Source organism: Engystomops pustulosus, chromosome 9 (genome assembly GCF_040894005.1).
Source record: "Engystomops pustulosus chromosome 9, aEngPut4.maternal, whole genome shotgun sequence".
NCBI lineage: Eukaryota > Metazoa > Chordata > Amphibia > Anura > Leptodactylidae > Engystomops > Engystomops pustulosus.
In genome coordinates, this window is record NC_092419.1 from 47052570 (window position 1) to 47065790 (window position 13221).

At 40.9% G+C, this 13221-nt stretch overlaps 1 protein-coding gene across 1 annotated transcript in view; it reads right to left on the reverse strand.

Moving 5' to 3' along the window:
- The window catches only part of GAB3 (GRB2 associated binding protein 3), a 78725-nt gene that overhangs the window by 23155 nt on the left and 42349 nt on the right, over positions 1-13221 (reverse strand). The window contains exon 2 of the mRNA XM_072124895.1: positions 7766-8069. Coding sequence (XP_071980996.1) covers positions 7766-8069 — 304 coding nt within the window. The remainder of the gene's footprint in view (positions 1-7765; positions 8070-13221) is intronic.

The window sequence follows — 13221 nt, forward strand, 5'->3', positions numbered from 1 at the left end:
TCACCTGAGATTGGTATACCCCTTAAATGACTCCCAAAATTACATGCGTTTCCTAGCGAAGGATGAAAATAAATGGTTATTTAGCATATTTTTACTCTCTTTTCTCTTGTCCTTCCACCGTATGGATATCTGCTAGTTGCACTTATTTTTTTTACCTGGCTTACCACTTATGGATTGCGTTAATGTACTTACACAACCTACCTGATTGTCCAAAATTGGATATGAATCCTTTGTTAAATATGTTTTTTATGTGGTTAAACTCAAACATAAACATGGATAAAAAAAAAACACAATGATCAACGCGCTTCTTGATCAGGCTGACCCATAAATGCATTGATTGTTCGCATATGTTTTTTATCCGATGTTTGAGCTAAACCACTAATAAAGACTGTTATATTCTTCCATACGTCCATGTGCTAGATTCTTCCATACGTCACCTGAGTCTACTACTGGATTGTTATGTATGTGTTTAGATGGCCGTACACTTTAGATTGCATTTGGCCTAAATCGGTCCTCCTTCACTCCCAGAGTACAAAAGGATCGGGCAGGTGAAATCCAACTACCCAATCCTTATCACATGTGATCAGCCAATGGCAGAGAGTCAGGAATCCCCATACACATGGCATGGTTGGCTGAACTTGTTGAAATCATCATTTTTGGCTAATACAAGTCTTATTTATATGGCCATCTAAAAACAATCCCTTTTAAGGGAAAGCCATATTTTTTTCTTACTTCTCAGCACAGCCTGGATCTCAGACTCATCCTGGATAACAGTGTTTTGTAAGCTATTTCTTTCCTTTGAACTACATTGTTCACAAGAAAAGGTTTACAAGAGGGGAAGAACATGTAGTGATTTTCGCACTGAGACGTGGATTCCTATGGCTTTACAGCAATAAATCAGAACCCATATTCTTGTCTTTATTTAGACTGTAAGCCATTGGAAGCCTATAAAGAATTGAATTCTTACGCAGAGAACAAGAAAACACAGCGTGCCTTTTAATATACTGTAAGTCAACATACTAAAGATAAAGTGTCTATTCCAGTGAATGATGTAACTTATCTACAATTACCATAATACACATAAACAAAGAAATCTGATAGGGTCTGGACTGTTTAACAAGGGTAAATATATAATATCTGATAATATCTCTAATAGAATTTCTGTATTAGTGTTACAAACATTACTCCCCTATATCTGCCAAGTTCTTGGAAAGGAGCATGGGAGATTATGATATTAAATATGCAAAAGTAATAGGAAGAAACTGCTCTTTCTGTTTCTTAATAATTCCCTGCTGAAGTCTCATTGGATCCAAGTCTACTTGCTAAACATCCTGGTGGTGTAAGTTGCTGGCACCTGGTTTCTAGCTCTGTTTCACTGCAGGGATCATGAAGTGTTACACAATGACCACTTAACACGTGTGAAAGGAGGGGGCACACCCTAGTATTACCCCCCTTGACGGCCAAGTACACAAAGCAGATAGAATCGTTATTCATAAGAAGCTCCTGATATAAGATTAGGAGTAATACACGTGGGGGTATCCATCTATCTACCCATCTAGTGTCCTAAAAATTTAAACCCATTACGACTAGCCTGGGATTAACGGAAGCTGCTACCTTGGCAGAACGATAAAGCAGTGCTGCAGCAGCACAACCCTAGCTGATCACCACTGCTATGCAGCCGAAGACCGGGAGAAACTATCATTGGCTACTGGTTTACCAATTCTAGGCCAATATATGGACAAGCAGGCAAAACTGAAAACTTGGTCAACAGCTAACACTTGGACAACCAATTTTCCCCTTTACATGCACAATGTGGTGCACATGCACTAAATCATGATCTCCCAGATAATGAAAGAAAGGGGTAGGATATCATGTACAACCATACAGGTGACTGCCGCAGCCAAATACTGACTTCTTTGGATGTGTCACCATTAAACCCTGCAGCACTCACATGAATGAAGCTCATTGCATCATTTTTGAAGGGTCAAAAGGGACCCAGTGGAGTGCTGGCACTGGAACCTAATGGGGAATACTGATATTTCAAGAACCAAAAAAAAGTATTCATAAGTAATTTCTCATATAGTACAATGACAAGCAAGGAGTTAAGAGGGGGTATGTGGTATCACACTACACATGGATGAGAAACGACATTGCATAACTAATACCCTATTCGTATCACTTCCTTCTCCCGGAAGATTCCTTTTTAAAGTGGATTTTCCAGTTAAAGATAAATACATTGATAATGGTCATCAATATCAGATCAGTGGGGATCCAGCACTTGATAGTCCCTCTGACCCACTCAGCTGAAATGAGCTGGAAGACCACCTCCGCAAGTGGAAGGGCATCCGATTCCTCTACATGTGAATAGGAGGTTAGCGGTAGAGTGCAGCTGGTCGGTGTGGGTCCTATAAGGGCATATATAGAAATACAAGCTCATTCAATGTACACCTATGTTGTTTCTGCTTAATAGAGAAAAGGACCTGTAGGTCCTCAGATATTTGCTATATCTCACCACCCATAGGCATTGCTTTAAATAGCCTATGTGATCTAGATTACAAACCAAAATATTCATATGCCCCTAGAAAATATCTATAGGTCTGTGCAGAAGGGAAAGTAAAGAAATGACAATGCGAGCACAACAATTCTTCCCTTGCAGTGTTTCTACACCAGATGGACCACATGGCAGGAACAGTTGCGTCCTGTCAGGAAGTGTCTCGCTGCAGATGTCCTCACAATATTCTCCCAGCAGTTAGTGTACGGGCTCGCTCCACTCCCTGCAGACCGGCTGCTAAACCCTCCGCTTCTTACCAGAATATGTGTCACGTCTTCAATTACTGAGAACCACAGAATCATCACAAGGGTCAACTACTAAACGCTGTCTGGAATTTTCAAATAGATTATTCATTGATACCTGAACATTTGTAGCATAGTCACATGCGTTATAGATGCTGGTGGAGATCAACCAAGACAAAGACTGTGTTCACACATGGCGAAATTCAAACGCAACAAGGCGGAGTTACTCTGGATCGCACCATGTGTTTCCATGCAAAATGCTTTGTTGTTTACATGCTATACACGTGGTGATTGTTTCTGATCACACGTGTTTAGGTGTAAGCAGGGGCGTAACTACAGTGGTAACAGCCATAGCTTAATAACTTACATTTCTGGAATGTCTGCTTTATGATGACACCGTTTTTAAGTGTCCTCTCATTATTCTAGGATGTGATGAATCTTTAGGTGCGATTTTTCAAATTTTAATTAAAATTGCCAAAACTCACGTTTTGAGGGACAACTCAGCTTTTAAGTGACTTTAAAAGGCCTAATTAAAAGTAAATGCCTATAAATTACCCAACTATAGAAACTACACACATCTACGTATGTAAAACAACTTCTATTAACCCTTTAAGTGTTTCACATGGGTTAAAACAAAATGGATGTGCAATTTAGAATTTTTTAGGGGAAAATACATTAATTTAGTCCAAAAATGACACTTTCACAATGAACTAAATGATGAAACGCTCTGCAAAGTTTGATACCCAATTTCTCCCAAGTGTAAGCATACCCCACATGTGGTGATGAACTGTAGTATGGGCACATGGCCGGGCATAGAATGAAATCAGCGCCATTCAGAACTGGTTTGTGTTGTCACATTGTGCAGACTATAACATTTTTATTTTTGGTAATATGAACATATGAGGGCTTATCATCTACAGAGCTGGCAGTTGGCCATCACCACTGGAATAGAGTGTGTGGGTAAGTCCATATAAGGCTACATTCACACACATGTATGGGGGACGTATATATACGGCCAATATACGTCCCCCATACACTTCTATGGGCTCACGGCACCGCACGGGAGTGGTACGGTGCAGCACACAGCTCCATCTCAATTCTTCCAGCCTGCATCTACTACCAAGCTGGTGCACTATTCCTGTTTAATAAAAAAATGTTGATTTGCACAACGTTGTCTGTGTCTGATCCTTGGATATGGCTATCTACCACCACGGGCTTCCCCATCCATTACCCAGGGACATATCTTACAGACACTCAGGGGTTGAACCAGGGAGAACCAGTGCATCAGCCTCTCCCTCCGGTCCCCATACTAAGCACGTGACAACAGCACGCCGTAGGCCACAACCGCCAGCCACTCCGGTATTCTGGGCCCGGCTGCCTCCAGGCCCCAAGAAAAGGCTAGGCCCCGGTGGGGGTCTTGCACAGGCAGTGGCCGCCATGAGGACACCCAACTTACAGATGACCCTTAGTTATAAACTGACTTCTCTGCCCGCTGTGCCTGTGGTGATGCAGGTAATCTACTGATCTTTAGCCCAAGGCTGCAATGGTCCACAGAAGAGTTATGAAAGGTGTCTGCAATGCAGCTTTATTGCTAATCCTACGACTGTACAAAGAACAAAAACTTCCTATCTAATTTATCAAGGTGCATTACCGATAACATGAAGACATTGAAGCAAACCACACAGCACATTTCTGCTTCAGCTATTGCTTCACTAGCCACACACAAAAATGATTCCTTTTAGCCTAAATGTCTCAGACTACAAACCCTTCCATTACCCACAGCTTGTAGCTGGTGCTCACTACCCTTTACCTAACCTTCAGTCTCATCAGATCTGCCAGAGCCTCCCCTGGGTGCAGAGCAGACCCAGCACTCTCTTCTCAGACTATGGTAATAGTATCAGTGTGCATTAATGTTATATTGCAGCAGCTGGCTGAATAAATTATGTATAAGTATTTTCCAACTAAAGAATGAAGGGAAAGGGTTTCTTTTTTCTAGTGCAGCTTCATATGCAGAATAGAAATGGCATCGAGAGAACAAGTGGAATGCAAATATGCAAACACTAAACCATAGTGGGGACATGTGTTGTGCACATGAAGTATATCATATTGAAAAATATCCCAGACATCTCTAAGCCCATTAGTAACACCTCAAAAAACTGAATAATCCTGAGCACCTTTAGGTGATGCTTACAATGTCTACAGAGTCCAATTTAGTCTGCACTACAGCTCTGGTCTCCTCATTGGTTCTAGCTGCTGTATTTGTCCTTTGCACTACAGTCCTTTGCCTCTTTTGATTGGCTGCTCAACAGGAAGTTGTGCATGGCTACCAATATGTGCAGCTAAATGGTCACATCCACTGCCAAAGCATATCTGTTCCACAACCTTTCTTCCAGATTGTTAAAAGGTGAAGGCTGCCAGGATCAAAACTAAGAGAAGCTACCGGTAAGTCGGTGCTAGAAGGTTTATATAATTGGTGATTATTGCCAATTATGGCAATTGTCAAGATGCAGATATAGACATTATACTTCTAAAATCTCCTTTAACAGTTCTTACACATGCTCTTTTATGAAAGTATGAAACAGTATGTGATCAACTATGATCCACTATCATGGCAATTCTGTAATACACCTCATTTTTTACCTGGAAAGCCTCCTATATTACCACATAAGCTACCAGAGCTACTATGTAGACCAGACTGGGAAATTATGTGGTTAAACTGGTCTGTCCCTACAATCTTTTTGCCTCCTAAAAGTACCAGACTCTACAAAAGTGGATCATTAACAAGCATTCCAATGAGGTCACTTGTGAAACAAGTGTCACCACTAGAAAAACATTGGGAATAGTAAACTCTGGTGATTGTGCCATTGTAATACCTTGGGAATTTGTACATAATCCCAGTACATAATGTGTATTGATAATCAATTGATGAGCTGGAGATATCTGGCAGTGAGAGCATGCACTTACCAGAATGGAGATAACTACTAATAGTGAGGCACGAGCAAAGCAATAATCTATAACTGGGAAGAGGCATTGCACACTTTTGGATTGGATGCTCTTATACAGGTATCTGAAAATGGTAAATGCTGTGCTGGAAAATATCCTTAAGAAACTGAAGACTGAACTTGAGCTTCAGAAAAAAATTGGCATAGTTTGGTATGAAATAGAGCACACAACATTTATTCCCCCTCAGAAAATGTACATTAAATCAGAAAACTGAATTTCATCAACGTCATATTTTGGCTCGATAAACACACACAGTGGGGCAAATTTACTTAGGGTCGTGTGCTGCACTTTTGTTGGACCATGCACGTTCTTCATGGCTAAAACATCTTGCACAGGTATTTAAGAAGTGTCTGCGCTGAGATTGTGTTGCACGCAACTGCCTCCACTGTTCTCCATGTGTTCCAAATTAGGGGGACATTCCAGCGGACATTTCGACGGATTCGGACCGAGCGCCGTGTTTAACTTTCAAATTGTGACGCACACCCTATGTTAAAGGTGCACCACAAAAAAGATGGTGAACTTTGTCGGACCAGTGCGGGGAAGCGCAAGATTGATGATTTCTAGTTCACGATCTTAGGGAATCGCCGCACACAGCATTATAGATGTACAATGCACTTTTAGTGAACTCAAGTGGCCTTGTATGTAAATGTGCCCCATTGTGGACAGAGGCATAAAACCGCCAGTAGCAAAGTCCAAATTATGTAGCCTCACACTGTTTTTTCAGACCTTGATACTGATGGAGCATCACTGTAGCCCATTTCTTGTTGAGCAGAAACACTTCCCTCTATTTTGTAGTAAGTATCGCGGCCTGATACGACATGTTACTAAAGCAAAGACCCAATTTTAGCACTAGACACAGCTGCTACATAATATACACTGCTGTCATGTTGAAAGCATAAGGAGGCTGTATTTATGGGAATCAAATGTCAACCCGTCTAGTACTGATGGCTCAGTATCTAGGACATTGCTGGTATATTCAACGGATATCCATCATACAGGCGGTCCCCTAATTAAGAACACTCGACTTACATACGACCCCTAGTTACAAACGGACCTCTGGATATTGGTAATTTATTGTACTTTTGTCCTAGGCTACAATAATCAGCTATAACAATTATCACAGGTGTCCGTAATGAAGCTTTAGTGTTAATATTGATTCTTATGACAACCCAACATTTTTAAAATCCAATTGTCACAGAGACCAAAAAAGTTCTGTCTGGGATTACAATGATAAAATATACAGTTCCGATTTACATACAAATTCAACTTAAGAACAAACCTACAGACCCTATCTTGTATGTAACCCGGGGACTGCCTGTATATAGGTCCACCCTCAACCCCTAAAGTGGAGAAGTTGTTGTTGAAGAGCTTCCCCCCATGGTCCAGTTGTAAACAGCCATCATAATGCAACCCCCGTAACGATGGCAATAAGTTCCATCTCTTTGTGAATCGAAAAATCATTTTATGGAAAAAGTGTTAGAATGGCCCACAAAGTACCAGAGAATCCTCTAGTGGGCCCAGACTCTAACCCAATATTGGACCACTGGGGTACCAGAAAAGGACAACCAAATTTATAGGCTGCTAGGGTCTATTCCCAAGGGGATACAAGAGAGTAGGCTACCAAAATTATTTAATCTTGTGGGCCCAAAGATCCCCGATCTAAGGCTAGCTGCACCCAAAGGTGTTCAGCACATGGAAACGAACCCATAGAATGGGAGTCCTTGCGTCATACAGAAATACTTAATACTGTAAGAAATGTTACATAATTGGCACTGCAGTACGGCCAGCACACAGGGATTACATTACATTGTATGTCCATTGAATAGTATAGGACCAACATACTGGTCAGTTTCCACGGGCTGAACACGTTTGTGTGCAGCGGGACCTACAATTTATGGAAAGACCTAATGGCAGTTCTTGGAATCATTCACAAAATGACGGTTTCTGTAGACACCACCTTCAGGCTCACCTGTGCCATCTTCCAGCTGTCCAAAGTTGCAGATTTGGCTGATATTATGCATCCAGCTCTGCATTTCCTCCTCAGTCCTGGCCACAAGGTAGAATGTGCGAAAAGTGGTTTTCACTATGAACACAAAGCTGTTCTGAAATTCCTTCTTTATCAGGTTGACGCCAATGTATTTCTGCACTTCACATTCATTCAGGTCTATAATCCTGATGGGTTTTTTGGAGTGATTATTTTTGTAATATTCTAATACATCCGGGTTTCCACTCATCCTCCCCCGTCGTAATATGAACCAGCGTTTTCTCCATACCTGAAGAAACAAAAGATAGTCTGTAACCAAACATTAGACCAGTAGTCATTTACACATTAGTATTTCCTCATAATGTTGTATCCCCTCAGCTTACACTGTGCATGGCTCTGGCAGATCACAACCCTATTGCATCACATGGCATTTCAGTGAAAATCATAACAAGGTTAATGTGATAGTTCTTATATTGCAAATGTGACCATGTAGTCAACTTTATTTTTTTATGATAAACTTTATGTTTTGTTAAGAAAAAAAAAAAACTGTCAGATCTGCTGGAATCATATTTGAGATATTATATACAGTAGCATTGTGGGGAAAATACAGTATACCATAACATTTATTCATACTCTTAAACTCAGTATAACTAAGGAAAGTTCTATAGAATTTTTTGTACCAATCTGCTCAGTCCCACATGGAGACATTTGGACAGTTTTTGCAAAAACACAAATTAAAACTATTGCAGAAACCATTTACTGTATATAAATATAATGGCCGGATCTTTTATTCTGTGCCAGTTTTCTATCTGACTTTGCACTGAATAAAATGTCGTTGGAGCTTGCACAGGTTTGTGCCAGTTTTGTGTCTCGGCTGCACAGTGTCCAAGAAGAAAAAATGTCAGTGCTTAGTCGGGGTTTTCAACAAATTTAATACAGCAACTCAACAGAATTGTTTTGCGCGATGTGCCTCTTAAAAAAAAGATTTTTTTTTCCAAGCAGTGCAAGTGCGCTAGATTATTGAACTCAAACCTGGCGCAAACACTTCATTAATACATGTGCAAGTTCCGTAGAAACGTTTTGTGGTGCAAACAAAAAACTGGTGCAGAGACAAAGATATATAAGAGTCATTGACAAGATAATGTACCAAAGAGAGCTTGCCCATGGGGCCTCCATGCTCAAACCCTACCATTGTTGAATTACATTAGAAACTAATACTAACTAAGGCACAAAGCATCATGCGGAACAAATTAGGGGGCGTTCAGAAGCTCTGTTGGACCGTGCACCAGACTCAACATGCAAAGTCTGATAGAATTGTGTTGCAAGCCCTATGTTAAAGGTTCACCAAAAAAAGTTGCTGCACTCTGTCGATTCATGAAAAACGCGTGTCAGAAATCCTGAATCTGGTGCACTATACACAGGCAAACTGCATTGTTCTTAAATGTTAATGTGCCCCTATATTGTTATTTACTGTCTTACTAACCCTAATTTACATGGGATGTGGTCCATTGTTTGCTGTCTGTATGTCATTGGTGAGGTCCACTCATGTGCTGATGACAGCAGAAAAGACTTCCCCAGAAGTCAGATCACACACAGGACCGTATAAACTACTTCCATGTATGTGAGCCCATAGAAATACATATATCATAGCACAGATTCAAAATAAACATTTTTATGTAGAAGGCCTAAAAGGTAAACTAAAGTAGTTTGTAAGCACCTATTTATAGGGAAACAGAAGAAGCACTTCTACACCCTCTCATATTAAGTGTCTTATCTATTTACATATAGACATATAACCACATGCCGAGTTGTGCAGCAATACAGCATTATTTTGAGTGTACATTAATAGATGACGTATAGACAATCTTTACATAATATACAATGTTAGAAATTAGGTTTAAGAAGCCCCCAGGTCTTAGATCTTGGGCTAACATTTTCACACTGACTGATCTGAACCAGAAACTGTGAGACAAGTTTACACAAATATGGTTACTGAACAATTGGAAACATATTTACATGGGAAACGTGTTTACAAGCTGCTCACCAGACCAATCCAAAGGATAAAAATAAAACTCTTAGTGACAGTAAAAGATCAAGCCCAAAATAGAAATGAACCTGTACAAGAGGAACAGAAAAGTGATTTCCCAGAAATATTATGTGAAAAAAAAGGGAAGTGGAAATCAATAAGTAACCAGGTGAATAAGACCACAGGTACCACAAATAATGCAGTGTCTGTTATGATGGTTAGGAACTTCATTACAAACAGAAAAACATGAAACAGACCCTCCTAGAGAGAAAAGACACAACGTCACTTCCAATATCCGAATAGTATTGTGCAGCCAAGTTCTGGAAATATGGACATCAAATGGAAAGTATTGGCCCTGGAGATCTGTATATCCATTCCTTTGTGGACCTGCAGGTGGGGCTGCCTGACCGCAGGAGGTTTGGCTGGCTGATTGCAGGAGGTGGGGTTACCTGACTGCAGGAGATGGGGTTACCTGACAGCAAGAGGTGGGGTTACCTGACTGCAGGAGATGGGGTTACCTGACAGCAAGAGGTGGGGTTACCTGACTGCAGGAGATGGGGTTACCTGACAGCAAGAGGTGGGATTGCCTGACTGCAGGAAGGAGTGGTGCCTGACTGAAGATGGGGGGGGGGGGGGGGAGGTAGTGTTGCCTGACGGCAGGAGGTGATGGTGCCTGACGGCAGGAGGTGATGGTGCCTGACGGCAGGAGGTGATGGTGCCTGACAGCAGGAGATGATGGTACCACCTGACTGCAAAAGGTGGGATTACCTGAGTGCAAGAGATGGGGTTACCTGCCTGCAGGAGGTGGGGGTACCTGACTGCAAGAGATGGGGTTACCTGCCTGCAGGAGGTGAGGTTGCATAGCTGCAGGAGGTGGGGTTGCATAACTGCAGGAGGTAGTGGTACCTGGCGGCAGGAGGTGGGGGTGCCTGACGGCAGGAGGTGGGGGTGCCACCTTACTGCAGGAGGTGGGGTTACCTGACTGCAGGAGATGATGTTATATACGTCTGCATCCTACAAAAGAATAAAAGATGATTTTTTAAATTCATGCTGCATCCAAACACCTCCAGGGGATGTACATGTTACAGAAGGAGGGACTGGTAGAGGGCATATGGGGTTAGTGTGGTGACAGCTTCGCTTTAAAAGGCTGTGGGGGTACCACACGATTACTTGCTTATCATATAAATGACTGAATACAATTAGGATAAGATCTTTTAAGAATAAGAAACCAAGTCATGTCAGTTGTTACTTTTATGGTGGTAAACATTATTTCTTGAGAAACCCAGAAATGCAAATGAATAACAGAATCCATTCCAATAATTGTTGGTCACTATGAGGACAAGACAGAGGTTTCACAACCTGTTTGGGTAGATGGAGTGTTTGACAAAATCTTATATTTCTAACAGTATATTGTGACAAATCCTATACTATTTATAAAGCGGTCATGTGGGATATCATGTCATATATGAAGAAACTGTTCTTATACATGTGTTACCCATAACTCTGTTGAGTACTCTATGTTCAAGTAAGATAAGGACAAGCATTTTCATCTAGTTTCCTGTTTACGCAATCCTAAATGGTACATATTCATATGATGCCAACACATCTAAGAGTGTGCTCACGTGGTCTCTGCCCTATGTCATGGGCATATACTTCAAGTTATCAGATGAACCTAATTTTCATGGAGTCCACATAATAATATAAAAAGCGATACCTTGAAATCTGATGTAACTGAACATGCGAAAAATATTGAAAGTCTAATTCCCTATTATACAGCTTGTTAGGCAATGACAGCCCACTTCTCATGTGAAGCCCCCCTGCAAGCAGTTGTGGGGGAGTCTGTTTGTTGGAGCCTTTGATATAAATGCTGCAGGGTATTACACATACTATATTACATTGCCATTTGGGGTCAGTACATTTGCATTGTGAGTGGTTACAGAATATCTAACAAACCGCTGACTATTTCAGTGCTGTTATCCTGGTTGTATTTCAAAAGCAGGACTTGTATGTTGCACATTAACAGATGCACAAGGATTATTAAAAGTCACAATTACAGTACACTGTGTACTGTCTATATGACAAAAACATCTACACAGTTACTACTTAGGTCTGCTCCTGCCCATTTTTTCATAGTTTCATAGTAGAGAAGATTGGAAAATGACAGCAGTCCATCAAGCACAGCCTAAAAATCCAGCAGGAAGGCTGATGCCAGAAAATGAACTTTTTCCCCAAAACACATTTCAACTTCATTGCAGGCGCCTTAAAAGGAGTATTTAACATCATTTCAGTGATTGCTCCAGTAACACAGGTGTGGGTGCTTATGAGGACAGGGCTGGAGATCAATCTGTCATGATTAAGTAAGAATCACACCACTGGACACTTTAAAACGAGGTTGGTGCTTGGCATCATTGTTTCTCTTCTGTTAACCATGGTTATCTCTAAAGAAACACATGCAGTCATCATTGCACTGCACAAAACTGACCTAACAGTTTGCCTCCTGCAAATAACAAGCCCCCATATTTCTCTTTAAATAGAAAACATAAAAAAATGGAATGCGGGAAGTGAAAAATAAAGAAGCAAAAATGGAAAGGTAGCTGCCCCAAAGCGGTTAAAGTAATGGAACTAACTGAGAAGGGTAATGACTAAGATATTTGTGGCAAAAAGATAAAAATCTGTGGGCCTGGAAAGCAGACGTCAGTGCATCACCGACAGATAAGGTTTCAGAAAACTGGAAAAGCCCCCACACCAATGTATAAATAGATATGTATTTTCACAAGCACATCTACATCTATTTCCTCTTCATAGAAAAAGTCAGGATTCTTAGCATCTATTCCATTGACTGATAATATCTGTAGCCTGACAATCTACTGTACTTAAGGGAGCTTGACCATCCCCCAAAATATTTGCTCACCATCTTTACAGAGGATATTTAACAAAGTATGCCTGAAAAGTAAATAAAGAGCCAACAACCAACATGTCCGGCTTCCGATCCCTTGTCTGCCCTGCAAAAAGTATTATGCGCAATTCACATAAGGTCAGACCAGGCCATCATTTTCCTAATAGTTCTGTGTAGTCAATGCACTTGTACGTGTAGTTGAATCAGAATCTGAACAGATGTTTTTGAGAAAATCCAAATTCACCCTTTGGACAAAATTGAATTAGCTTTCAGAACTAATAGCATTCATGGAAAGGCTCCAACATACATGTATACGCTTTGAAGCTTTTATACAAGTAATAGAGCAGTATTGTTGCCCTCGGCTTAAGGGTCTTGTTGAAAATGCAGCTGATTGTAGAGGAAGTGGTCAGAAGACATGCAGGTGGCTTTTGGGATAAAGCATCCTCTTCTTCTGACCTCTCGGGAAAAAGGGTTTCAAACTGAAGAATGTTTAGTTAAAGGGGAAGTTACATTTAAAGA